Raw genomic sequence first — 27,974 nt, 5'->3', positions numbered from 1 at the left:
GTGAGTAGCAGATGGTGAGAGGGGAGGAGCAATGGGGATGTTGAAATCTCCCATGATGAGGGTAGGGATGTCACAGGAGAGAAAATGTGGAAGCCAAGTGGCAAAATGATCCAGGAACTGATGGGAGGGGCCGGGGGGACGATACACCACCGCCACTTGCATGGAGAAGGGGGTGTAGAGTCTGACGGCATGGACCTCAAAAGAAGGGAAGACAAGTGAGGGTACTTGAGGGATAACCTGAAAGGTACATTTTGGTGATAGGAGCAGACCAACGCCTCCACCAGCTCTATTGTCTGATCTTGGGGTATGAGAGAAGTGTAGCCCCCCGTATGAAAGAGCAGCAGCAGCGGTAGTGTCTGACTGCTGGATCCAGTCAGTGGACTACAATCCAGTGGACTACAATCTAATACTCCCCGTTATCAGCCATTACTGGGGAGGAGACTGTAGGACAGGAGACTACAATCTATTACTCCCTGTTATCAGCCATTACTGGGGGAGGAGATTGTAGGACAGGTGCCCACAATCAGTCACACCCTGCTGAGAGCAGCACCTGTCTTGTGAGCTCCAGGACTTCCAGGAGGAGGCCCAGAGTCTGCTTCTCTTCTCCCCAGGGAGAGGCAGGCTTCCTGGGAGCCAGGCATGGCTTCCCAGGCTTCTGTTCCCCGGTCTGTGCCGGCGGGGGACAGAGAGCAACAGCAACCGGCCCAGGAGGGCGTGAGGAGATCTGGTCGGATGAGAAAGACCGTACCCACCTACTCCAACCCCGAGACGGCTCATCGTCCGCCCAGAGAGGGAGACAGGGGTACCCCAGGAAGAAGAGCCCAGCAACATCATGGGGCGAGATGACCTTCAGCGAGTCCACGAGCTCCTTCTCCTCCCGAGTGGTCGCCATGTTACGAGAGTACGAGGACGCCGGCAAAGCACTGACCGGGCTGAAGGAGCAGCTGCGGGAGGCACGGATCCTGAACACCCGTGCCTCTAACAAGGAAAGACCCGCGACCTCCCAGAGGTTTAAAGCCCTCAGAGATGAGGTGGTCCGGTTAGTGCTCCTCCGGGAGGGGATTGAGAAAAGCGCAGGTCCCTTCCTGGAGAGGTTTAAGAACCAGCGGCGGTTCTCTGAAATGAAGGGGTTAAATACCTCGGGAGAACTGCCAGCCGGCGTCCTAAGCGAGGAGGAGGACGACGATGAAGTCATGGCTGGAGTCTCTCGTGCTGGAACAAGCCGGGAGAAAGCGTCGCAGAGCCAGCAAGGAAGCTGCCTCCCGGCACGGCAGAGGACTCCGACAACCCATGCTGGAGTGTCAGCGGAGGAAGAGGAGGAGTGCGGTCTGTTGAGGGAGATCAGAGAGCTGAAGTCTCCTGTGGACCTGACCAGATTCTCCTTCGGGGAGGACGAGCCAGCGGAGGAGACCAAAAAGAGGAGGAAGACAAAGAAGACAGCACAGGAGGTGGTGAGTTACAAATATGTACCAATGTCTGATGTTACACCTACCACCTCCTGTGTAAACCCCACCAAACCTAAAAGCACGGGCTCTGCAGTGGGTCTGGGGCATAGGCAAGGTGGGGAGAGGAGGAGGACGTCCGGCAATGCTGCCGTCTGTGCGGGGAACAGTGCAGGGGGTGAGGCTGTGGAGGTACTCACGGCGCCGGACATAGGGGACCCCGTGGAGTTTCCCTCCCTGCCTGCTGCGGCTAAGCCGGTTATCACCGGGGCCAAGGAGAGCGGGGGGGATGTCCACGCCGTTGTGAAAGGGGGACGGTGTGGGCAGACTCCATCCCTGCTCACTGCAGTTGAGCTGGCCGACGCTGGGGCTGTGGGGGGCAGGGCCGAGGAGCATGGTGCGGCGAAAGGGGGGCGCACTGTTGTGACAGGGGCGCAGTGCGCCTCAACAGAGGAGAGGAGGCGCGCAGCTGAGACAGAGCCACGGGAAAAAAAAAAATACACAGCAAAAGCAGGGAAAATCATCAGCAAGGAACACTGTGCGCTCTGCCGTGACGGGGGGACAGCATGCCCCAAAATGTGATACCAGCACCCCGAAGTCTGTGGCTACAGGGCAGGCAGCCCAGGACAATAAGGGGCACAGTGCTCTAAAAGAACTGCACAATGTCAGCACTGAGCTAACTAAAACGGGTGTGGTGCTGCACCGCTCCCCCGACCCAGCAGGTGTGAGTGCAGAGACTGCAGACACAAGGGAGGAGGGAATGGATGTGACTGTGGAAGGTGCAGAGAACAGTGGTAATGGGGTGAATGATGGGAGTTGTGGTGCCGCAAATGATGGGAGTTGTGGTGGAGTGAATGAGGAGAGCAGCACTGGTGTTGGTGGAGGGGAAGTATGTAGTGGTCCCACTGCCCCCCCAGCGGTGGCGAGGGCTTCAGCCCCTAGCTATTCGGGGGCTGTCACTGCTGGGGGTAGTAGTGCGCCCTTGTCTGGTGGCCCTGAGGACGGTGACTTGCAGCAGCGCCTCCTGGACGCCCTGAAAAAAAGAGGAGAGTTCCATCAATGTAGAGGGGAGGGAGGTTGATCTGTCTTTCTGGATAGAGAGACACGGTCTTTCCGCCTTCCGAGATAGAGGGGCAGAGACTGTCTGGTCTCTGCCGACACCGGGGCAGAGGAGTAACCGTAGGAACGTGGCCCGTCTCCAGTGGGTAAGCAAGGATGCCTGTCCTGATCGGTCAAAGGTTGCTGAGCTCCTGCTGGGGATGGGCTTCGCGGCATACGACATCTTTGCCTTGATCCATCCCTATGGGACCTCCTACTTCGATGTCAGCTTCATGAGACCGGAGGGCCTTGAGCTTTTTTGGTCTCGCCATGAGCTGGCTCGGGGTCGCCCCGAATGGCAAGGTTTCGTCCCTGTCGCAATATCCCGCCAGAACTCGGTCAGGAAGGTGACCGTTTTGACCAGTAACGAGTCACTTTCCTGCATGGACATCTCCACCTGGATTGGTCGATATGGCGACATCGTCGGCATTCCTGAGAAGACCCGCGACGACCATGGTATCTGGTCAGGGGCCTGGACCTTCATGGTGAAATTGAAGGTTTCAGGAAACACTGTTACCCATATACCTTCCTCTACATTTTTGGGGAGGGACAGGATCCTGATTTTCTACCAGGGGCAGCCTAAGGTCCGTCACAGGTGCGGCAGCCCCACACACTACAGTGCGCAGTGTACCACCCAAAAATGCGCACTGTGTGGGGACCTTGGCCATCTCGCTGCTACCTGTGGCAGGATTAGGTGTAACTTGTGTGGTGACCTCGGTCATCCATTCAGTCGCTGTCCGCATTCCTTTGCCAATGCAGTCCTGAAAGCGGCGAGTGCGGGACAGGCGAAAGCCGGGACTAATCTTGCCGGTGAAGGGACCAGTAGGGGCGGAGGAGGCAGGGAACCGGTGAGGAGCAAGCTGCCGCCATCCAACATCAGGCGGCAGGAGCAACGCCATGGGAACAGGGGGCAGGGAGTAATGACCCTAAACCCTGACCCAGGTACTTCACTTGCAGCTGAGGATCCTAAAGACAGCGAATTGAGTGAGAAAGTCAGGAGACTTGAAAGGGAGGAGCAGGCAGACGCCATGTCCTCCCAGGAACCCTCATCCGGTGACAGTCTGGATGAGGGAGAGGGGGAATGGTCACAACAAAGGAAAAAGGGTAACCGGAAAACAACCAAGGGTAGGAGTGGGTCCGGGTCTCGAGCCTCCGCTCTGGAGTGCGACCCCTCTGATTCTCTAGCCCTGATCCAGGTGCCATTGGAAGGTCCAGCCGCCCCCCCTCTGGTGGATCTTTCCAACCGGTTCGGGGCCCTCCAGGACTCCCCTGCAGAGGGGGAGGACGGGAGCCCGGAGCCGGAGGTTGCGGACAAGGATGTTGGGGCTCGGGGTCGCTGAGTCTTCTTCTCAGGGAGCAATTAAAGGGCCCTCTGGGGGGGGGGGGGACTACCTCGGGACCACCAGACAAGGGCCAGAGTGTATGTAAGGAGAGAATGGATGAGTCTGTGTGTCTTAAGCGCACTAAAAGCTCATCATTGTCTGAGGAAGGGGGTGAAGCTGTTGGGGGTGGGAAGAAAAAGGCTTCTAATCCAATCAATCATGATGGCGGCACCCACACCGTTGACGCTGGCAACCATTAATGTTGCCAGCATAAAGTCAGAAGCGGCAAGGTACACGGCCTTTCATTTTCTCGGCCAACTTGATGCTGACATTTTGTTTTTGCAGGAGACCAGGTTGACTGACCTATCAACCATGCATAAAGCAAGGAGGGAGTGGAGGCATGGGCCCTCCTACTGGACTCTTGCGGCCGAGCCGTATAGCGGGGTGGCGGTCCTTTTTAAGACCGCAGCGCTTGAATGCAGACGATTAATTGAATTAGAAATGGGGAGATGCTTGATCCTAGATGTCTCCATGGGGGGACAGGAGCTTCGGCTCATTAACATCTACGGTCCCCAATCCAAGTGGGACCGTAAATGTCTCTTCATGAAGATCAAACCTTTCTTATTTTCAAGTCGGCAGGTGGTCTTTGGAGGGGATTTCAACAACGTCACGAGACCCTGTGATAGAGGAGGTTCTGGGGACCGGCTGACTTATGATTGCGTCGCGCTAAACAGGATAGTAAGTGAGGCACGCCTAGTGGATGTCCACATCCGGCACAATACAGGCAGCACGGGATTCACCTTTTTTAGAGGTAGTCAGTGCAGGTCTAGGATAGATAGGTTTTATTTGAAGGAGGAAGCAGTCTCCTCGCTGTTGTCGGTTGTGGAGGTGGAGTTCTCCGACCACTGTTTGATTATGTTTTCTCTGAACGTTACAGAGACTCCTAGGATGGGAAGAGGTTATTGGAAGCTGAATTCATCACTCCTTGAGGAAGAAGCTGTAAGACGGTCTTTTGAGGATTTTCTTCAGAGCCAGGTACCGCTGCTGGGCCTAAGTAACACTAAGTCAGAGTGGTGGGAGATGTTCAAACATTGGGTGGCGAAATTCTTCCGGCAACTCTCGAACCTCAGAAGCCTGAACAGGGATCGCCTGTATCAGAGCCTGAGGAGGAGACTCGAGCATCTTGTCTCGACTGGAGGTAGCCGCGAGGAGATCTCCGGTGTGAAGTCCTTGCTGAAGAGGTGTCAGTACGATAGGCACGCATCTTTGGTTTTTGAGAGGGACTACGGGAAGTACTACTCGCCCGACCCTTACAGAAGCTGCAAGATGTCAGTGAATAGTAAGATAGTGACGGGGCTGATGGACAGTACGGGATCCCTGAAGAGGTCCAGATCAGGGATCTTGGAGGTCGTCAGTTCATACTACTCACACCTCTTGGGAAGGAGGGAACTGGATCGTGACAGGATGTCGGCTTTCCTGGCTGAAGCTGTTCCGGAGCCAGGGGCTGACCTCTCGCTGGACGTTTTGGCAGAAGAGATCAAAGAAGAGGAAGTGAGACTGGCGATCGATGGGCTCAGGCCCAAAAAATCACCAGGTCCGGACGGCTTAACATCCGAGTTCTTTAGGACTTTTAGGGACTCCTTGGTCCCCCTCTTGACTCAGGTGTTTAATGAGTGTCTCTCCTCGGGCACCCTGCCGAGATCATTAAGGAGGTCAGCTTTGATCATTTTGTCAAAGGGTAAGGATCCGTCACGCATTGAGAATTGGCGTCCCATAGCACTTCTCAATGTGGACAGGAAGGTTTTGGCTAAGATACTTTTCAACAGGCTGGTGAAGTTTGCACCGCGGCTCCTTTCAGAGGCTCAGAACTGTTGCGTTCCTGGCCGTAGCACTTTCAGTGCTGTTCTGGGTGTCCGAGAGGCCGTGGAGCAGGGCAGGGCGGGCCTTTGGAAGGGGTTCCTGCTGACCCTGGATCAGGCAAAGGCTTTTGACCGGGTTGACCACGAGTACCTCTGGTCCACTCTTTTGAGGTACGGTCTGCCTGGGGGGTTTGTGGACTGGCTTAAGACCTTATACGCTGGGGCTGAGACTTTCCCTCTGGTAAATGGGTGGATTGGACAACCTTTCGGGGTAGGATCTGGTGTCCGTCAGGGCTGCCCTTTGCTTTTCGCGTTTGCGATTGATCCCTTCCTCAGAAGGATCGAGTGTGGACCGTCGGCGGGGGTGAGGATGGGCGGGGTGGAGCCAGAGGCTATCCTGAGGGTAGTGGCCTACGCGGACGATGTCACCGTTTTTGTTTCTTCGCGAGAGGAGGCGATGGTGGTGATGTCAGAAGAGGAGAGCTACTCGGAGGCTTCCGGGTCCAAGGTCAACCAGGACAAGTGTGAGAGTCTCTGGCTGGGAGGCGGGGATCCCGGGTTTGATCTTCCGGACACCCTCCCCGAACCCCAAGAACACGCCAAAGTCCTAGGCATCGAATTTGGCCAGGGTGATTACCCCACGAAAAACTGGGAAGGCAGAATCAAAGGTGTCGCTCAAAAAGTGGACCAATGGAAGGGTTGGTCTTTGACCCTGAGGGAAAGGGTTGGCCTGTGCAAAGCTTTCCTGCTCCCCTTACTAATCTACCTGGGCAGCGTCTGTGTCTTGCCAGAGCCTCTCTGGACTCGGGTCTACAGTCTGTTCTTTCAGATGTTATGGGGGAATAGACTGAACCTAGTCAAGCGGGAGGTCACTTACCGCATGAGGAGACTAGGGGGGTTGAATATGGTGAACCCCGTGGTGTTCCTAGTGAACACCTTTTTGAAGGTCAACGTGGCAAACCTCTGGAAAGAGAGGGCTCCTCCGTGGGTATTCTCCTGCAAGGGATGGTTTCAGCCTTTCTTCCAGGAATGGGAGACAGGGGGAAGATTGAAGGATCTTCGCACACCGCATGGGCATTTCCCGGCTTATGTTACCCTGGTTCTGAAGATGATGCGCCGGTCGGGTCTGGGAATGTGGGAGGTGAGGTCCCTCCCGAGGAAACTCCTCGACATGCGGGTCTTGCTTTCGCATTTTCAGAGTCCATTGGTCCTCAAGGACTGCCCAAGTCGGGATCTAGAGGTTGGGTTGAGTTTGTTAAATTCTAATAGGATCCCCAAGAAGTACTGAGACTTGACTTGGCGCTGCTTCCAAGGTAAGTTGTATGTGAGGGACAATCTGAAGTACAGGAGCTCCGAGGACAGGAATTGCCCCCGTGAGGTTTGTGCCAACATGCTGGAAAGCATGGAGCACTTCCTGCTTCATTGTCCCTTTAATACAGAGGTGTACAACAGGGTGGGAGCTTCCATTGGTTGGCCGCGGCTGGCTACTCTGTCCTATGCCGAGTGGGCCTATGGAGCGTTCGGAGACCTCGGGAGAAGGGACAGAGTCACTTTATTTATAGTCAGCGCAGTGGTCAGGTACTTCACGTGGAACGCACGAGTTTTAGTTTCGACGCAGAGTAAAATCCTCCGTGTAGACGAAGTTTATAGCAGCATCCTAGGTGCCCTGGTGAAGGTCCATTCTCTGGAGTATGAAAGACTGGGTGCCCGGAGGGCGGCCCATCTCTGGAGGGGTTTCTCCTTCGGGGTGCCTTAGTCCGTTAGTACTCCTATATCCTGGTGGTGGGCTGATGCCTTTTCACTCTAGAGTTTTGTTTTGAATTTCAGTCTCCTCAATAGAAGGTTTGCAAGCATCGAACTTGAGCCTTAAGTGGTGAGTACGTAGGTTATGTTCTGTAACGTTGGTTTATGTATATATTGTATATAGCGTAATGTATGTATTGTATATATTGTGTATAATAGAGGGTCTTAGTTAGGTTGGGTGGGGGGATGGGGGGTTTTCAACAGCGGTGATAAGAGACTGATCTGGCCTGGTCCAGGCCCCGCCTGGGGAAAAACTTTGGGGCCTGACCCTAGCTCGGAGAAATCCTGAACTTTGTGGCCAGAGCTGGATCAGGGGTGGTGGGATAGTTAGAGTAGATGTGTGTTTTATATATAGTGTTGAAAAAAAAAAAAAAAAAATCCCAAAAAAAGGAAAAAATAAAAAAAAAAATAAATAAAAGGAAAAAAAAGGAAAAAATATATAAATATTGTTAATTTTCTATACTATGTTTGTAATTAGGTTTGTCGTAAGTGTGAATGTGGCGGTGTAAGGGGGAGGCTGTGAGGTAAGGCAGTGGGACCAGAGGGTATTAGGTGTGTCTTGTACAATATTCGGACTGGTGTCATATGTTTATATTGTATATAGTGTATATAGTATTGTATATAGGACGGTGTAAATGTAGTTCATGGGGTGTATATAATAGTGTGAATGGAGCTGGGTCGGGGGTTTTACATGATTTTATTTATTTATTATTTTAAGGGGGTACTGGTGTAATTATTGTAATTTTGTTCCTTTTTTGTTTTTTTTAGTTTTTAATTTCTTGTTTCTTTAATTTAATTTTCTTTTCCCGTTTTGTAGGTCGAGAATTTCCCTTATTGTTTCCATTTCTTGTTTATTTCTTTGTGTTTGTGTCTGATTTTGTCATATTGTTTCTGATTGGAGTTTTTGTTCTATGTTTGTTGTGTTGTGTTCTATTTTGTAACGTCGTGAAGGATTTTATAATAATAAAAAAGACCTACAATCTACTACTCCCCGTTATCAGCCATTACTGGGGGAGGAGACTGTAGGACAGGAGACTACAATCTACTACTCCCTGTTATCAGCCATTACTGGGGGAGGAGACTGTAGGACAGGAGACTACAATCTATTACTCCCTGTTATCAGCCATTACTGGGGGAGGAGACTGTTGGACAGGAGACTACAATCTACTACTCCCCGTTATCAGCCATTACTGGGGAGGAGACTGTAGGACAGGAGACTACAATCTATTACTCCCTGTTATCAGCCATTACTGGAGGAGGAGACTGTAGGACAGGAGACTACAATCTATTACTCCCTGTTATCAGCCATTACTGGAGGAGGAGACTGTAGGACAGGAGACTACAATCTATTACTCCCCGTTATCAGCCATTACTGGGGGAGGAGACTGTAGGACAGGAGACTACAATCTATTACTCCCTGTTATCAGCCATTACTGGGGGAGGAGACTGTAGGACAGGAGACTACAATCTATTACTCCCCGTTATCAGCCATTACTGGGGGAGGAGACTGTAGGACAGGAGACTACAATCTATTACTCCCTGTTATCAGCCATTACTGGGGAGGAGACTGTAGGACAGGAGACTACAATCTATTACTCCCTGTTATCAGCCATTACTGGGGAGGAGACTGTAGGACAGGAGACTACAATCTATTACTCCCCGTTATCAGCCATTACTGGGGGAGGAGACTTTATTTCTCTGTCCCGCCTTTGCTTTGGTCTTTACTGCTGTTGTCATATTCTGTTCCTGCACCTGGAGGTGCAGGATGAGCACATCTGTAGGTTCCTGGCCTCTGTCACTAATGAGGATTTGATTTCTCCAGGATCTTGTTTTAGCCCTGTGTTATCAAGTAGTGGGGTCTTCAGTCCTACTGCCGATCTCTTATCCGTCCTGTCGCCCCCCCCACCCCCGCTGTCATGTGTCTGGTTCTGAGAATGTCGGGTTCCTACATTCTGATAAGTTTTCTTCCGATTTTCTCCTTTGTGTTCACAGCGGAAGAGGAGAGAATCAGCCTCGAGTTCCTCGTCCGTGAAGAAGATGAAGAAGCCTTGAGGGTCTTGGCACAAGGACCAGTGAACGTTTGGGTCGGCTCCAGCGGCTGCCGGGAGATGATGACATTTTGCATCCAGTGATTTTAGTTAATGTAAATATTTATGTTCGCGATTAGATGAGACAGAACGGGTGCGATTCCTGCGGTCGGACACCATTCTGCGTGGGGAGCGGCATGGCTACTCTGCACAGGACAGGTTTGGGGAAAGTCAGTGCACCCCCTGTACTCTGTGTTTACCGTCTGCTGCAGAAAAAACTTGTCAGACTTTGCCCACTTATAATTTCAGTTCCCCCACAGCGGACGGTTGTCAGGTCCATGCGGTTTATTATACGGACTTCCATCTAGAAATGAAAATTCAAAACAGTGGTTTAACTGTTGCATCATGGGAGATTAATAAAATAAAAAAATTGACACCCGCATTATTTCAGGTACAGAAATATTTACTCCGAAATGTCAGCACTCTTGTATCCAGAATGATGAGAACCTCCTCCTCCCCCACCAGCAAATACACACTCAGCCTTTACAGTACTTATTCTATCACTAGAGATCAGCGGTGACATCACTGAGAATGCCTCCTATCCATCACCAGAGATCAGCGGTGACATCACTGAGAATGTCTCCTATCCATCACTAGAGATCAGCGGTGACATCACTGAGAATGTCTCCTATCCATCACCAGAGATCAGCGGTGACATCACTGAGAATGTCTCCTATCCATCACCAGAGATCAGCGGTGACATCACTGAGAATGTCTCCTATCCATCACCAGAGATCAGCGGTGACATCACTGAGAATGTCTCCTATCCATCACCAGAGATCAGCGGTGACATCACTGAAAATGTCTCCTATCCATCACCAGAGATCAGCGGTGACATCACTGAGAATGCCTCCTATCCATCACCAGATGTGACATCACTGAGAATGCCTCCTATCCATCACTAGAGATCAGAGGTGACATCCCTGAGAATGCCTCCTATCCATCACCAGAGATCAGCTGTGACATCACTGAGAATGCCTCCTTTCCATCAACAGAGGTGACATCACTGAGAATGCCTCCTATCCATCAACAGAGGTGACATCACTGAGAATGCCTCCTATCCATCACCATAGATCAGCGGTGACATCACTGAGAATGCCTCCTATCCATCACTAGAGATCAGAGGTGACATCACTGAGAATGTCTCCTATCCATCACCAGAGATCAGCGGTGACATCACTGAGAATGTCTCCTATCCATCACCAGATGTGACATCACTGAGAATGCCTCCTATCCATCACCATAGATCAGCGGTGACATCACTGAGAATGCCTCCTATCCATCACTAGAGATCAGAGGTGACATCACTGAGAATGTCTCCTAACCATCACCAGAGATCAGAGGTGACATCACTGAGAATGCTTCCTATCCATCACTAGAAATCAGCGGTGACATCACTGAGAATGCCTCCTATCCATCACCAGAGATCAGCGGTGACTTCACTGAGAATGCCTCCTATCCATCAACAGAGGTGACATTACTGAGAATGCCTCCTATCCATCACCAGAGGTGACATCACTGAGAATGCCTCCTATCTATCACCAGAGATCAGAGGTGACATCACTGAGAATGTCTCCTATCTATCACCAGAGATCAGTGGTGACATCACTGAGAATGCCTCCTAACCATCACCAGAGATCAGAGGTGACATCACTGAGAATGCCTCCTATCTATCACCAGAGATCAGTGGTGACATCACTGAGAATGCCTCCTAACCATCACCAGAGATCAGAGGTGACATCACTGAGAATGTCTCCTATCCATCACCAGAGATCAGCGGTGACATCACTGAGAATGCCTCCTATCCATCACCAGAGATCAGAGGTGACATCACTGAGAATGTCTCCTTCCATCACTAGAGATCAGAGGTGACATCACTGAGAATGTCTCCTATCCATCACTAGAGATCAGAGGTGACATCACTGAGAATGTCTCCTATCCATCACCAGAGATCAGCGGTGACATCACTGAGAATGCCTCCTATCCATCACCAGATGTGACATCACTGAGAATGCCTCCTATCCATCACTAGAGATCAGAGGTGACATCCCTGAGAATGCCTCCTATCCATCACCAGAGATCAGCTGTGACATCACTGAGAATGCCTCCTATCCATCAACAGAGGTGACATCACTGAGAATGCCTCCTATCCATCAACAGAGGTGACATCACTGAGAATGCCTCCTATCCATCACCATAGATCAGCGGTGACATCACTGAGAATGCCTCCTATCCATCACTAGAGATCAGAGGTGACATCACTGAGAATGTCTCCTAACCATCACCAGAGATCAGAGGTGACATCACTGAGAATGCTTCCTATCCATCACTAGAGATCAGCGGTGACATCACTGAGAATGCCTCCTATCCATCACCAGAGATCAGCGGTGACTTCACTGAGAATGCCTCCTATCCATCAACAGAGGTGACATTACTGAGAGTGCCTCCTATCCATCACCAGAGGTGACATCACTGAGAATGCCTCCTATCCATCACTAGACATCAGCGGTGACATCACTGAGAATGCCTCCTATCCATCACTAGAGATCAAAGGTGACATCGCTGAGAATGTCTCCTATCCATCACCAGAGATCAGAGGTGACATCACTGAGAATGCCTCCTATCCATCACCAGAGATCAGCGGTGACATCACTGAGAATGCCTCCTATCACCAGAGATCAGAGGTGACATCACTGAGAATGTCTCCTATTCATCACTAGAGATCAGCGGTGACATCACTGAGAATGCCTCCTATCCATCACCAGAGATCAGAGGTGACATCACTGAGAATGCCTCCTATCCATCACCAGAGATCAGAGGTTACATCACTGAGAATGTCTCCTATCCATCACTAGAGATCAGCGGTGACATCACTGAGAATGTCTCCTATCCATCACTAGAGATCAGAGGTGACATCACTGAGAATGCCTCCTATCCATCACCAGAGATCAGCGGTGACATCACTGAGAATGTCTCCTATCCATCACTAGAGATCAGCGGTGACATCACTGAGAATGTCTCCTATCCATCACTAGAGATCAGAGGTGACATCACTGAGAATGTCTCCTATCCATCACCAGAGATCAGCGGTGACATCACTGAGAATGCCTCCTATCCATCACCAGATGTGACATCACTGAGAATGCCTCCTATCCATCACCAGAGGTGACATCACTGAGAATGCCTCCTATCCATCACCAGAGATCAGCGGTGACATCCCTGAGAATGCCTCCTATCCATCACCAGAGATCAGCGGTGACATCACTGAGAATGCCTCCTATCCATCACCATAGATCAGCGGTGACATCACTGAGAGTGCCTCCTATCCATCACCAGAGATCAGAGGTGACATCACTGAGAATGTCTCCTAACCATCACCAGAGATCAGCGGTGACCTCACTGAGAATGCCTCCTATCCATCACCAGAGATCAGCGGTGACATCACTGAGAATGCCTCCTATCACCAGAGATCAGAGGTGACATCACTGAGAATGTCTCCTATTCATCACTAGAGATCAGCGGTGACATCACTGAGAATGCCTCCTATCCATCACCAGAGATCAGAGGTGACATCACTGAGAATGCCTCCTATCCATCACCAGAGATCAGAGGTGACATCACTGAGAATGTCTCCTATCCATCACTAGAGATCAGCGGTGACATCACTGAGAATGTCTCCTATCCATCACTAGAGATCAGAGGTGACATCACTGAGAATGTCTCCTATCCATCACCAGAGATCAGCGGTGACATCACTGAGAATGCCTCCTATCCATCACCAGATGTGACATCACTGAGAATGCCTCCTATCCATCACCAGAGGTGACATCACTGAGAATGCCTCCTATCCATCACCAGAGATCAGCGGTGACATCCCTGAGAATGCCTCCTATCCATCACCAGAGATCAGCGGTGACATCACTGAGAATGCCTCCTATCCATCACCATAGATCAGCGGTGACATCACTGAGAGTGCCTCCTATCCATCACCAGAGATCAGAGGTGACATCACTGAGAATGTCTCCTAACCATCACCAGAGATCAGCGGTGACCTCACTGAGAATGCCTCCTATCCATCACCAGAGATCAGAGGTGACCTCACTGAGAATGCCTCCTATCCATCACCAGAGATCAGAGGTGACATCACTGAGAATGCCTCCTATCCATCACCAGAGATCAGAGGTGACATCACTGAGAATGCCTCCTATCCATCACCAGAGATCAGAGGTGACATCACTGAGAATGCCTCCTATCCATCACCAGAGATCAGAGGTGACATCACTGAGAATGTCTCCTATCCATCACCAGAGATCAGCGGTGACATCACTGAGAATGCCTCCTATCCATCACCAGAGGTGACATCACTGAGAATGCCTCCTATCCATCACCAGAGGTGACATCACTGAGAATGCCTCCTATCCATCACTAGAGATCAGAGGTGACATCACTGAGAATGCCTCCTATCCATCACCAGAGTTCAGCGGTGACATCACTGAGAATGCCTCCTATCCATCACTAGAGATCAGAGGTGACATCACTGAGAATGCCTCCTATCCATCACCAGAGATCAGCGGTGACATCACTGAGAATGCCTCCTATCACCAGAGATCAGAGGTGACATCACTGAGAATGTCTCCTATCCATCACTAGAGATCAGAGGTGACATCACTGAGAATGTCTCCTATCCATCACCAGAGATCAGCGGTGACATCACTGAGAATGCCTCCTATCCATCACCAGATGTGACATCACTGAGAATGCCTCCTATCCATCACTAGAGATCAGAGGTGACATACCTGAGAATGCCTCCTATCCATCACCAGTGATCAGAGGTGACATCACTGAGAATGTCTCCTATCCATCACTAGAGATCAGAGGTGACATCACTGAGAATGCCTCCTATCCATCACCAGATGTGACATCACTGAGAATGCCTCCTATCCATCACTAGAGATCAGAGGTGACATACCTGAGAATGCCTCCTATCCATCACCAGTGATCAGAGGTGACATCACTGAGAATGTCTCCTATCCATCACCAGAGATCAGCGGTGACATCACTGAGAATGCCTCCTATCCATCACCAGATGTGACATCACTGAGAATGCCTCCTATCCATCACTAGAGATCAGAGGTGACATCACTGAGAATGTCTCCTATCCATCACTAGAGATCAGAGGTGACATCACTGAGAATGTCTCCTATCCATCACTAGAGATCAGCGGTGACATCACTGAGAATGTCTCCTATCCATCACTAGAGATCAGCGGTGACATCACTGAAAATGCCTCCTATCCATCACTAGAGATCAGCGGTGACATCACTGAGTGTCTCCTATCCATCACTAGAGATCAGAGGTGACATCACTGAGAATGTCTCCTATCCATCACTAGAGATCAGCGGTGACATCACTGAGAATGCCTCCTATCCATCACCAGAGATCAGAGGTGACATCACTGAGAATGTCTCCTATCCATCACTAGAGATCAGAGGTGACATCACTGAAAATGCCTCCTATCCATCACTAGAGATCAGCGGTGACATCACTGAGAATGTCTCCTATCCATCACTAGAGATCAGAGGTGACATCACTGAGAATGTCTCCTATCCATCACTAGAGATCAGCGGTGACATCACTGAGAATGCCTCCTATCCATCACCAGAGATCAGAGGTGACATCACTGAGAATGTCTCCTATCCATCACTAGAGATCAGAGGTGACATCACTGAGAATGTCTCCTATCCATCACCAGAGATCAGCGGTGACATCACTGAGAATGCCTCCTATCCATCACCAGAGGTGACATCACTGAGAATGCCTCCTATCCATCACCAGAGATCAGTGGTGACATCACTGAGAATGCCTCCTATCCATCACCAGAGGTGACATCACTGAGAATGCCTCCTATCCATCACCAGAGGTGACATCACTGAGAATGCCTCCTATCCATCACCATAGATCAGCGGTGACATCACTGAGAATGCCTCCTATCACCAGAGATCAGAGGTGACATCACTGAGAATGTCTCCTATTCATCACTAGAGATCAGCGGTGACATCACTGAGAATGCCTCCTATCCATCACCAGAGATCAGAGGTGACATCACTGAGAATGCCTCCTATCCATCACCAGAGATCAGAGGTGACATCACTGAGAATGTCTCCTATCCATCACTAGAGATCAGCGGTGACATCACTGAGAATGTCTCCTATCCATCACTAGAGATCAGAGGTGACATCACTGAGAATGCCTCCTATCCATCACCAGAGATCAGCGGTGACATCACTGAGAATGTCTCCTATCCATCACTAGAGATCAGCGGTGACATCACTGAGAATGTCTCCTATCCATCACTAGAGATCAGAGGTGACATCACTGAGAATGTCTCCTATCCATCACCAGAGATCAGCGGTGACATCACTGAGAATGCCTCCTATCCATCACCAGATGTGACATCACTGAGAATGCCTCCTATCCATCACCAGAGGTGACATCACTGAGAATGCCTCCTATCCATCACCAGAGATCAGCGGTGACATCCCTGAGAATGCCTCCTATCCATCACCAGAGATCAGCGGTGACATCACTGAGAATGCCTCCTATCCATCACCATAGATCAGCGGTGACATCACTGAGAGTGCCTCCTATCCATCACCAGAGATCAGAGGTGACATCACTGAGAATGTCTCCTAACCATCACCAGAGATCAGCGGTGACCTCACTGAGAATGCCTCCTATCCATCACCAGAGATCAGAGGTGACCTCACTGAGAATGCCTCCTATCCATCACCAGAGATCAGAGGTGACATCACTGAGAATGCCTCCTATCCATCACCAGAGATCAGAGGTGACATCACTGAGAATGCCTCCTATCCATCACCAGAGATCAGAGGTGACATCACTGAGAATGCCTCCTATCCATCACCAGAGATCAGAGGTGACATCACTGAGAATGTCTCCTATCCATCACCAGAGATCAGCGGTGACATCACTGAGAATGCCTCCTATCCATCACCAGAGGTGACATCACTGAGAATGCCTCCTATCCATCACCAGAGGTGACATCACTGAGAATGCCTCCTATCCATCACTAGAGATCAGAGGTGACATCACTGAGAATGCCTCCTATCCATCACCAGAGTTCAGCGGTGACATCACTGAGAATGCCTCCTATCCATCACTAGAGATCAGAGGTGACATCACTGAGAATGCCTCCTATCCATCACCAGAGATCAGCGGTGACATCACTGAGAATGCCTCCTATCACCAGAGATCAGAGGTGACATCACTGAGAATGTCTCCTATCCATCACTAGAGATCAGAGGTGACATCACTGAGAATGTCTCCTATCCATCACCAGAGATCAGCGGTGACATCACTGAGAATGCCTCCTATCCATCACCAGATGTGACATCACTGAGAATGCCTCCTATCCATCACTAGAGATCAGAGGTGACATACCTGAGAATGCCTCCTATCCATCACCAGTGATCAGAGGTGACATCACTGAGAATGTCTCCTATCCATCACTAGAGATCAGAGGTGACATCACTGAGAATGCCTCCTATCCATCACCAGATGTGACATCACTGAGAATGCCTCCTATCCATCACCAGATGTGACATCACTGAGAATGCCTCCTATCCATCACTAGAGATCAGAGGTGACATACCTGAGAATGCCTCCTATCCATCACCAGTGATCAGAGGTGACATCACTGAGAATGTCTCCTATCCATCACTAGAGATCAGATGTGACATCACTGAGAATGCCTCCTATCCATCACTAGAGATCAGAGGTGACATACCTGAGAATGCCTCCTATCCATCACCAGTGATCAGAGGTGACATCACTGAGAATGCCTCCTATCCATCACCAGTGATCAGATGTGACATCACTGAGAATGCCTCCTATCCATCACTAGAGATCAGAGGTGACATACCTGAGAATGCCTCCTATCCATCACCAGTGATCAGAGGTGACATCACTGAGAATGTCTCCTATCCATCACTAGAGATCAGCGGTGACATCACTGAGAATGCCTCCTATCCATCACCAGATGTGACATCACTGAGAATGCCTCCTATCCATCACCAGATGTGACATCACTGAGAATGCCTCCTATCCATCACTAGAGATCAGAGGTGACATACCTGAGAATGCCTCCTATCCATCACCAGTGATCAGAGGTGACATCACTGAGAATGTCTCCTATCCATCACCAGAGATCAGCGGTGACATCACTGAGAATGCCTCCTATCCATCACCAGATGTGACATCACTGAGAATGCCTCCTATCCATCACTAGAGATCAGAGGTGACATCACTGAGAATGTCTCCTATCCATCACTAGAGATCAGAGGTGACATCACTGAGAATGTCTCCTATCCATCACTAGAGATCAGCGGTGACATCACTGAGAATGTCTCCTATCCATCACTAGAGATCAGCGGTGACATCACTGAAAATGCCTCCTATCCATCACTAGAGATCAGCGGTGACATCACTGAGTGTCTCCTATCCATCACTAGAGATCAGAGGTGACATCACTGAGAATGTCTCCTATCCATCACTAGAGATCAGCGGTGACATCACTGAGAATGCCTCCTATCCATCACCAGAGATCAGAGGTGACATCACTGAGAATGTCTCCTATCCATCACTAGAGATCAGAGGTGACATCACTGAAAATGCCTCCTATCCATCACTAGAGATCAGCGGTGACATCACTGAGAATGTCTCCTATCCATCACTAGAGATCAGAGGTGACATCACTGAGAATGTCTCCTATCCATCACTAGAGATCAGCGGTGACATCACTGAGAATGCCTCCTATCCATCACCAGAGATCAGAGGTGACATCACTGAGAATGTCTCCTATCCATCACTAGAGATCAGAGGTGACATCACTGAGAATGTCTCCTATCCATCACCAGAGATCAGCGGTGACATCACTGAGAATGCCTCCTATCCATCACCAGAGGTGACATCACTGAGAATGCCTCCTATCCATCACCAGAGATCAGTGGTGACATCACTGAGAATGCCTCCTATCCATCACCAGAGGTGACATCACTGAGAATGCCTCCTATCCATCACCAGAGGTGACATCACTGAGAATGCCTCCTATCCATCACCATAGATCAGCGGTGACATCACTGAGAATGCCTCCTATCCATCACCAGAGGTGACATCACTGAGAATGCCTCCTATCCATCACCAGAGGTGACATCACTGAGAATGCCTCCTATCACCAGAGATCAGAGGTGACATCACTGAGAATGTCTCCTATCCATCACTAGAGATCAGAGGTGACATCACTGAGAATGTCTCCTATCCATCACCAGATGTGACATCACTGAGAATGCCTCCTATCCATCACTAGAGATCAGAGGTGACATACCTGAGAATGCCTCCTATCCATCACCAGTGATCAGAGGTGACATCACTGAGAATGTCTCCTATCCATCACTAGAGATCAGAGGTGACATCACTGAGAATGTCTCCTATCCATCACTGGAGATCAGAGGTGACATCACTGAGAATGTCTCCTATCCATCACCAGAGATCAGCGGTGACATCACTGAGAATGCCTCCTATCCATCACCAGATGTGACATCACTGAGAATGCCTCCTATCCATCACTAGAGATCAGAGGTGACATACCTGAGAATGCCTCCTATCCATCACCAGTGATCAGAGGTGACATCACTGAGAATGTCTCCTATCCATCACTAGAGATCAGAGGTGACATCACTGAGAATGTCTCCTATCCATCACTAGAGATCAGAGGTGACATCACTGAGAATGCCTCCTATCCATCACTAGATATCAGAGGTGACATCACTGAGAATGCCTCCCATCCATCACTAGAGATCAGAGGTGACATCACTGAGAATGCCTCCTATCCATCACCAGAGATCAGAGGTGACATCACTGAGAATGTCTCCTATCCATCACCATTGATCAGCGGTGACATCACTGAGAATGTCTATCCATCACTAGAGATCAGCGGTGACATCACTGAGAATGCCTCCTATCCATCACCAGAGATCATCGGTGACATCACTGAGAATGCCTCCTATCCATCACCAGAGATCAGCGGTGACATCACTGAGAATGCCTCCTATCCATCACCAGAGATCATCGGTGACATCACTGAGAATGCCTCCTATCCATCACCAGAGATCATCGGTGACATCACTGAGAATGCCTCCTATCCATCACCAGAGATCATCGGTGACATCACTGAGCAGCAGAGGTCGGTTGTTGCTTTTTTTCTCCTATCATCCATGTCATGTGACCTGCAGGTGGAGTTACCTGAGCAGGTACCTGGTCGGCTCCGCGCTCCTCTCTCAGCGCAGAGGACTTGTAATAGCTGTGATGATGCAGGGGGAGCGTGAACCAAAATAAATGGTTAGGAGATGCTGGGAGTTGTAGTGTACCTGGAACTGTGTGTAATATGTTGAATCCTGGAAAATGTTCCTATTATTAAATGTGGATCCTTCGTTTTGAGTGCGGCCTCTCTGCATCTTCATTGTTGGGGTCCCTGTGGTTGTCCCCCCTGGTCAGCAGATGATGGACGCTTTGATAAGTGCTGTTCTGCTTCTTCATGTTTCTATGGGTAATGTCTTAGCTGCTGCGTCAGACGCTGTATGTACAGAGGTATACGGGAGCACGCGGAGGCCTCACGTGTCCGTACAGAGGACCAAGCTGCAACCAATCTGATAGGCTCCCACAATGCACTGCAGATGTCACAGAAAACAGCGACTTCCGAGCGCAGCTCTGGGGGTGTGGCACAAAATCATATGTGAGTTTTAAATGGAGAACTGAGTAGTACAGCCCCGACGTGGGGTTTAAAGATGCATGTGATTTACACTAATGATTGCAGATGTGTGATGGCGGTGCGGTGTGTATGGATTACTGGATGTCCGGTCTCTTCACTCCCTCCGGTGTGATGGCGGTGCGGTGTGTATGGATTACTGGATGTCCGGTCTCTACGCTCCCTCCAGTGTGATGGCGGTGCGGTGTGTATGGATTACTGGACGTCCGGTCTCTACGCTCCCTCCAGTGTGATGGCGGTGCGGTGTGTATGGATTACTGGATGTCCGGTCTCTATGCTCCCTCCGGTGTGATGATGGCAGTGCGTTGTGTATGGATTACTGGATGTCCAGTTCTTACCCTCCCCCCGGTGTGATGGAGGTGCGTTGTGTATGGATTACTGGATGTCCGGTCTCTAAGCTCCCTCCGGTGTGATGGTGGTGCGTTGTATATGGATTACTGGATGTCCGGTCTTTGTTCCCTCCGGGGTTATGATGGTGGTGCGTTGTGTATAGAATCGTAGAGTTGGAAGGGACCTCCTGGGCCATCTGGTCCATCCCCCTGCTCAAAGCAGGATTCCCTAAATCATCCCAGTCAGATGTCTGTCCAGCCTCTGTTTGAAGACTTCCATTGAAGGAGAACTCACCACTTCTCGTGGCAGCCTGTTCCACTCATTGATCACTCTAACTGTCAAAAAGTTTTTTCTAATATCTAATCCGTGTCTCCTCCCATTCAGTTTCATCCCATTGCTTCTAGTCTTTCCTTGTGCAAATGAGAATTAAGTTGATCCTTCTACAATGTGACAGCCCTTTAGATATTTGTAGACAGCTATTAAGTCTCCTCTCAGTCTTCTCTTTTGCAAACTAAACATTCCCAAATCCTGCAACCTTTCCTCCTAAGACAGGGTTTGCAGACCGGTCACCATTCTGGTTGCTCTTTTCTGAACTTGCTCCAGTTGTTGATGTCTTTTCTAAAATGTGGTGCCCAAAACTGGACACAATATTCCAGATGAGGTCTGACCAAAGAGGAGTAGAGGGAAATAATGACTTCACGTGATCTAGACTGTATGCTTCTGTTAATACATCCTAGAATTGCATTTGCCTTTTTTGCTGCTGCATCACACTGTTGACTCATATTCAGTTTGTGATCTATTAGTATACCCAAGTCTTTTTCACATGTGCTGTTGCTTAGCCCTATTCCTCCCATTCAGTATATGCTTTTTTCATTTTTATTGCCCAGATGTAGTACTTTGCATTTTTCCCTGTTAAAAACCATTCTGTTGGTTGCTGCCCACTGCTCCAGTTTATTTATATCTTTTTGAATCCTCTCTCTCTCTTCTCTAGTATTAGCTATCCCTCCTAGCTTTGTGTCATCAGCAAATTTAATCAGTTTACCCTCAATTCCTTCATCTAAATCGTTGATAAAGATGTTGAACAATACAGGGCCCAGGACAGAGCCCTGTGGTACCCCACTTGAGACATTCTTCCAGCTGGACGTACAGCCATTTACGACCACTCTTTGGGTCCGATCACTAAGGAAGTTATGAATCCACCTATCAGTTGCCTTGTCCATTCCATACTTAGTCATTTTTTCAATAAGGATTGTATGAGAGACTTTGTCAAATGCTTTGCTGAAGTCAAGATATACTATATCTACAGCATTTCCTTGATCCACCCAATCAGTGATTCCGTCATAGAAGGAAATTAAGTTAGTCTGACATGACTTATTAGTTACAAACCCATGCTGACTCTGTTTAATCACTTCATTCTTATCCAGGTACTGACATACATGTTGTTTAATAATTTGTTCAAAGATCTTTCCTGGTATAGAAGTCAGACTCACCGGCCTATAGTTGCCTGGGTCCCCCTTCTTCCCCTTTTTGAAGATAGGAACAACATTTGCTCTTCTCCAGTCTTCTGGCACTTCTCCTGTTCTCCAAGAATTTTCAAAGATTATGGAGAGGGGTTCAAAAATTTCTTCTGCTATCTCCTTCAGTACTCTGGGGTGTAATTCATCTGCACCTGGAGACTTGAATTCATTTAGGTTAGCTAAGTGTTTCCTCACTATCTTTCTGTTTATAGGTATCCTGGATTCTTCTATTCCCTTAATAGGACAGTGAAGAACAGTTGATGTTACATTTCCTTTCTGAGAGAAAACAGATGCAAAATAGGAATTTAAAAGTTCGGCCTTCTCAACATCCTGTCTTACCATTTCATCATTTCCATCCTGTAAAAATCCTATAGCTTCTTTGACCTTTCTTTTACTTTTGACATATCCCCAAAATCCTTTGTTATTGCTTTTGACATCTCTTGCAAGCCTCAATTCATTGTCAGCTTTAGGCCTCTTTCACACTTCAGTTTTTTGCATCAGTTCAAATCCGCCAAAAAGGCAGACAAGCGGATCCGTTCTCAACTGATGTGAACGGATGGCACAGGATCCGTTTTCAGACGGATCCTGAAAATGAGGAAATTTAAAGGAACCGCTGGCCGAGAGAGAGAATTTTTTTTTTCATCTGGCACCCAGAAACAAATTTAACCCGAAATTCTGTCTGGAGGATCCGCCAGAGAAAAAAACGTTGCAAGCTCCGTTTTGAAATCTTTGAGGATGGTGACGGACAGCAACTTTTGGCGGATCCGCAAAAAAAACGGATGCAACGGACGGCAATCCGTCACAATCCGCCAGTAATGGAAGTCAATGGGGGAAAAAAACGGATCCTCAAAAGAAAATTGAGGATCCGTTTTTTTCAAAACCTGGCGGATTGTGACTGATTGTAAAAAACTGAAGTGTGAAAGAGGCCTTAGTAATCTGATTTGTGCCCTGCAGGTTCTGCAAACAGCATTATATTCTTCTTTAGATATGCCTCCCTCTTTCCATTTTATAAACATTTTTTTCTTCCTTTTCAGCATGTGCTTAAGTTCTGTGTTCCTCCATCCTACTTTCCTTAAATGCTTCCTATTCTTCCCACTTTTCGGAATTGTTAACATTTGTGCTTTGAGAATTTCATTTTTCAAGATTTCCCATCCTTCCTGGACATTTTTGTCTTTAAGGATATCCAGCCATTGGATCCCTCCAATTCTCTTTCTGAATCCCTTAAATTTGTATGAATTACTGGACGTCCGGTCTCTACGCTCCCTCTGGTGTGATGATGGCGGTGTGTTGTGTATGGATTACTGGACGTCCGGTCTCTATGCTCCCTCCGGTGTGATGATGGCGGTGTGTTGTGAATGGATTACTGGATGTCCGATCTCTACGCTCCCTCCGGTGTGATGATGGCGGTGCATTGTGTATGAATTACTGGACGTCCGGTTCTTACCCTCCCTCCGGTGTGATGGAGGTGTGTTGTGTATGGATTACTGGATGTCTGGTCTTTGTTCCCTCCGGGGCTATGATGGTGGTGCGTTGTGTATGGATTACTGGACGTCCGGTCTCTACGCTCCCTCCGATGTGATGGTGGTGTGTTGTGTATGGATTACTGAATGTCCGGTCTGTACGCTCCCTCCGATGTGATGATGGTGGTGCGTTGTGTATGGATTACTGGACGTCCGGTTCTTACCCTCCCTCCGGTGTGATGGAGGTGCGTTGTGTATGGATCACTGGATGTCCGGTCTCTTCGTTCCCTCCGGGGTTATGATGGGGGTGCGTTGTGTATGGATTACTGGACGTCCGGTCTCTACGCTCGCTCCGATGTGATGATGGCGGTGCGTTGTGTATGGATTACTGGACGTCCGGTCTCTTTGTTCCCTCCGGTGTGATGGAGGTGCGTTGTGTATGGATCACTGGATGTCCGGTCTCTTTGTTTCCTCCGGTGTGATGATGGTGGAGCGGTGTATGGATTACTGGATGTCCGGTCTCTACGCTCCCTCTGATGTGATGGCGGTGTGTTGTGTATGGATTACTGAATGTCCGGTCTCTACGCTCCCTCCGATGTGATGATGGTGGTGCATTGTGTATGGATTACTGAATGTCCAGTTTCTACGCTCCCTCCGGGGTTATGATGGTGGTGCGTTGTGTATGGATTACTGGACGTCCGGTCTCTATGCTCCCTCCGATGTGATGATGGTGCGTTGTGTATGGATTACTGGACGTCCGGTCTCTACACTCCCTCCGGTGTGATGATGGCGGTGTGTTGTGTATGGATTACTGGACATCCGATTCTTACCCTCCCTCCGGTGTGATGGAGGTGCGTTGTGTATGGATCACTGGATGTCCGGTCTCTTCGTTCCCTCCGGGGTTATGATGGGGGTGTGTTGTGTATGGATTACTGGACGTCCGGTCTCTTTGTTCCCTCCGGTGTGATGATGGTGGAGCGTTGTGTATGGATTACTGGACGTCCGGTCTCTACGCTCCCTCTGATGTGATGATGGCGGTGTGTTGTGAATGGATTACTGAATGTCCGGTCTCTACGCTCCCTCCGATGTGATGATGGTGGTGCATTGTGTATGGATTACTGAATGTCCAGTCTCTACGCTCCCTCCGGGGTTATGATGGTGGTGCGTTGTGTATGGATTACTGGACGTCCAGTCTCTACGCTCCCTCCGATGTGATGATGGTGGTGCGTTGTGTATGGATTACTGGACGTCCGGTCTCTACACTCCCTCCGGTGTGATGATGGCGGTGTGTTGTGTATGGATTACTGGGCGTCCGATTCTTACCCTCCCTCCGGTGTGATGGAGGTGCGTTGTGTATGGATCACTGGATGTCCGGTCTCTTCGTTCCCTCCGGGGTTATGATGGGGGTGCATTGTGTATGGATTACTGGACGTCCGGTCTCTACGCTCCCTCCGATGTGATGATGGCGGTGTGTTGTGTATGGATTACTGAATGTCCGATCTCTTCGCTTCCTCCGATGTGATGATGGCGGTGCGCTGTGTATGGATTACTGGACGTCCGGTCTCTACGCTCCCTCCGATGTGATGATGGTGGTGCGATGTATATGGATTACTGGATGTCTGGTCTCTATGCTCCCTCCGGGGTGATGATGGCAGTGTGTTGTGTATGGATTACTGGACATCCGGTCTCTACGCTCCCTTCGATGTGATGATGGAGGTGCATTGTATATGGATTACTGGATGTCCGGTCTCTACGCTCCCTCCGGTGTGATGATGGTGGTGCGTTGTGTATGGATCACCGGATGTCCAGTCTCTACGCTCCCTCCGGTGTGATGATGGAGGTGCGTTGTATATGGATTACTGGATGTCCGTTCTCTATGCTCCCTCCGGTGTGATGATGGCAGTGCGTTGTGTATGGATTACTGGACGTCCGGTCTCTACGCTCCCTCCGGTGTGATGATGGCAGTGAGTTGTGTATGGATTACTGGACGTCCGGTCTCTACGTTCCCTCCGGTGTGATGATGGCGGTGCGTTGTGTATGGATCACTGGATGTCCGGTCTCTACGCTCCCTCCGGTGTGATGATGGCGGTGTGTTGTGTATGGATTACTGGACGTCTGGTTCCTACCCTCCCTCCGATGTGATGGAGGTGCGTTGTGTATGGATTACTGGACGTCCGGTTTCTACGCTCCCTCCTATGTGATGATGGCGGTGTGTTGTGTATGAATTACTGGACGTCCGGTTCCTATCCTCCCTCCGCCAGTGTGATGGAAGTGCGATGTGTATGGATTACTGGACGTCCGGTCTCTATGCTCCCTCCGATGTGATGATGGCGGTGCGTTGTGTATGGATTACTGGACGTCCGGTTCCTACCCTCCCTCCAGTGTGATGGAGGTGCGTTGTGTATGGATTACTGGATGTACGGTCTCTTTGTTCCCTCCGGGGTTATGATGGTGGTGCGTTGTGTATGGATTACTGGACGTCCGGTCTCTACGCTCCGTACGATGTGATGGCAGTGCGTTGTGTATGGATTACTGGACGTCCAGTTCTTACCCTCCCTCCGCTGCGATGGAGGTGCGCTGTGTATGGATTACTGGATGTCCGGTCTCTTTGTTCCCTCCGGGGTTATGATGGTGGTGCGTTGTGTATGGATTACTGGACGTCTGGTCTCTGCGCTCCCTCCAGTGTGATGATGGCGGTGCGTTGTGTATGAATTACTGGACGTCTGGTTCTTACCCTCCCTCCGATGTGATGGAGGTGCATTATGCATGTATTACTGGATGTCCGGTCTCTTCGTTCCCTCCGGTGTGATGATGGCGGTGCATTGTGTATGAATTACTGGACGTCCGGTTCTTACCCTCCCTCCGGTGTGATCGAGGTGCGTTGTGTATGGATTACTGGATGTCCGGTCTCTTTGTACCCTCCGGGGTTGATGGTGGTGTGTTGTGTATGGATTACTGGATGTCCGGTCTCTACGCTCACTCCGGTGTGATGATGGCGGTGTGTTGTGTATGAATTTCTGGATGTCCGGTTCTTACCCTCCCTCCGGTGTGATGGAGATGCGTTGTGTATGGATCACTGGATGTCCGGTCTCTACGCTCCTTCCGGTTTGATGATGGTGTTTTGTGTATGGAATACTGGACGTCCGGTTCTTACCCTCCCTCCGGTGTGATGGAGGTGCGTTGTGTATGGATCACTGGATGTCCGGTCTCTTCGTTCCCTCCGGGGTGATGGTGGTGCATTGTGTATGGATTACTGGATGTCCGGTCTCTTTGTTCACTCCGGTGTGATGATGGAGGTGCGTTGTGTATGGATTACTGGACGTCCGGTCTCTACGCTCCCTCCGATGTGATGATGGCGGTGCGTTGTGTATGGATTACGGGATGTCCGGTTCTTACCCTCGCTCCGGTGTGATGGAGGTGAGTTTTGTTATGAGTTAATTTTCCCCTTCACCATTGAGGTCTGATGAACTCCCTCTTCTGGTGAAGGAAGGTAGTGAGGCTGATTACCAAACACCTGAGCTGGTAGAGGATGACTGGGTGACGGGAATTGCTGACTGGATATAAGGCAGCCGACTCCCTTCTGCCTCGCTGGTGATTTTTCTGAGGGATTAGGAGACCAGTCTGATTCCTGGTCCTCAAAAGCTGTTTTCTGTCTTGCTTTTTGCATTTGTGTTTTGGTTTTATTTTGCCTTGCTTTTCTGGATTCTGCCATTCCCTGCTGGGGTGAGCTGAATTCCTTTGTGTCTTTTTGCTCTGTCTTCAGAAAATACCTGAGTACTGACATAGTCTTTTTGAAGCCTAGCGTCTTCAGGGCCTTTTTCCCTGTCAGTCTGTTGGCTCTTGTTTTGACAGGGTTTTTGGCGGATTGCAGACAGCAGCTTTTCTATCCTGTCCTATCTAGTTAGCTTGGCCCCATCATTTGCTCAGTCTATCTTTCTGTCTGTGTTTTGTTCTTTCTTCTTGCTTCACCGTCATTATATGTTGGGGGCTGCCTATTGCTTTGGGGTCTGCTCTGGGGCAGTTTAGATTTCCCTTTCTGTCTTTAGGCTATGTAGTTCTCCGGCTGTGATCAAGGGGTCTAGGGCACCGTAGGAACCCCCCACGGCTACTGCTAGTTGTTGTTGATAGGTTCAGGGGTCTGCAATCCGATAGCTGCCAACGTCTCTGGTTTTCTGGACTTAGCTAGCATTTCTGTTTTTGCCTCCTACGGTGA

At 49.6% G+C, this 27,974-nt stretch overlaps 1 protein-coding gene across 1 annotated transcript in view; it reads left to right on the top strand.

Annotated features, from left to right (window-relative positions):
• The window catches only part of DMAP1 (DNA methyltransferase 1 associated protein 1), an 88,417-nt gene extending 78,424 nt beyond the window's left edge, over positions 1 to 9,993 (top strand). Inside the window, exon 11 of the mRNA XM_073544955.1 lies at positions 9,517 to 9,993. Within this exon, the coding sequence (XP_073401056.1) occupies positions 9,517 to 9,576 (60 nt within the window). The 3' untranslated portion in view covers positions 9,577 to 9,993. The remainder of the gene's footprint in view (positions 1 to 9,516) is intronic.
• The last annotated feature ends 17,981 nt before the right edge of the window (positions 9,994 to 27,974 follow it).

This window comes from Dendrobates tinctorius, unplaced genomic scaffold, assembly GCF_039654945.1.
Source record: "Dendrobates tinctorius isolate UK_male_01 unplaced genomic scaffold, ASM3965494v1 ptg000138l, whole genome shotgun sequence".
NCBI lineage: Eukaryota > Metazoa > Chordata > Amphibia > Anura > Dendrobatidae > Dendrobates > Dendrobates tinctorius.
The sequence above is the reverse complement of the archived record's forward strand: the minus strand, read 5'-3'. Positions and strand labels throughout refer to the sequence as shown.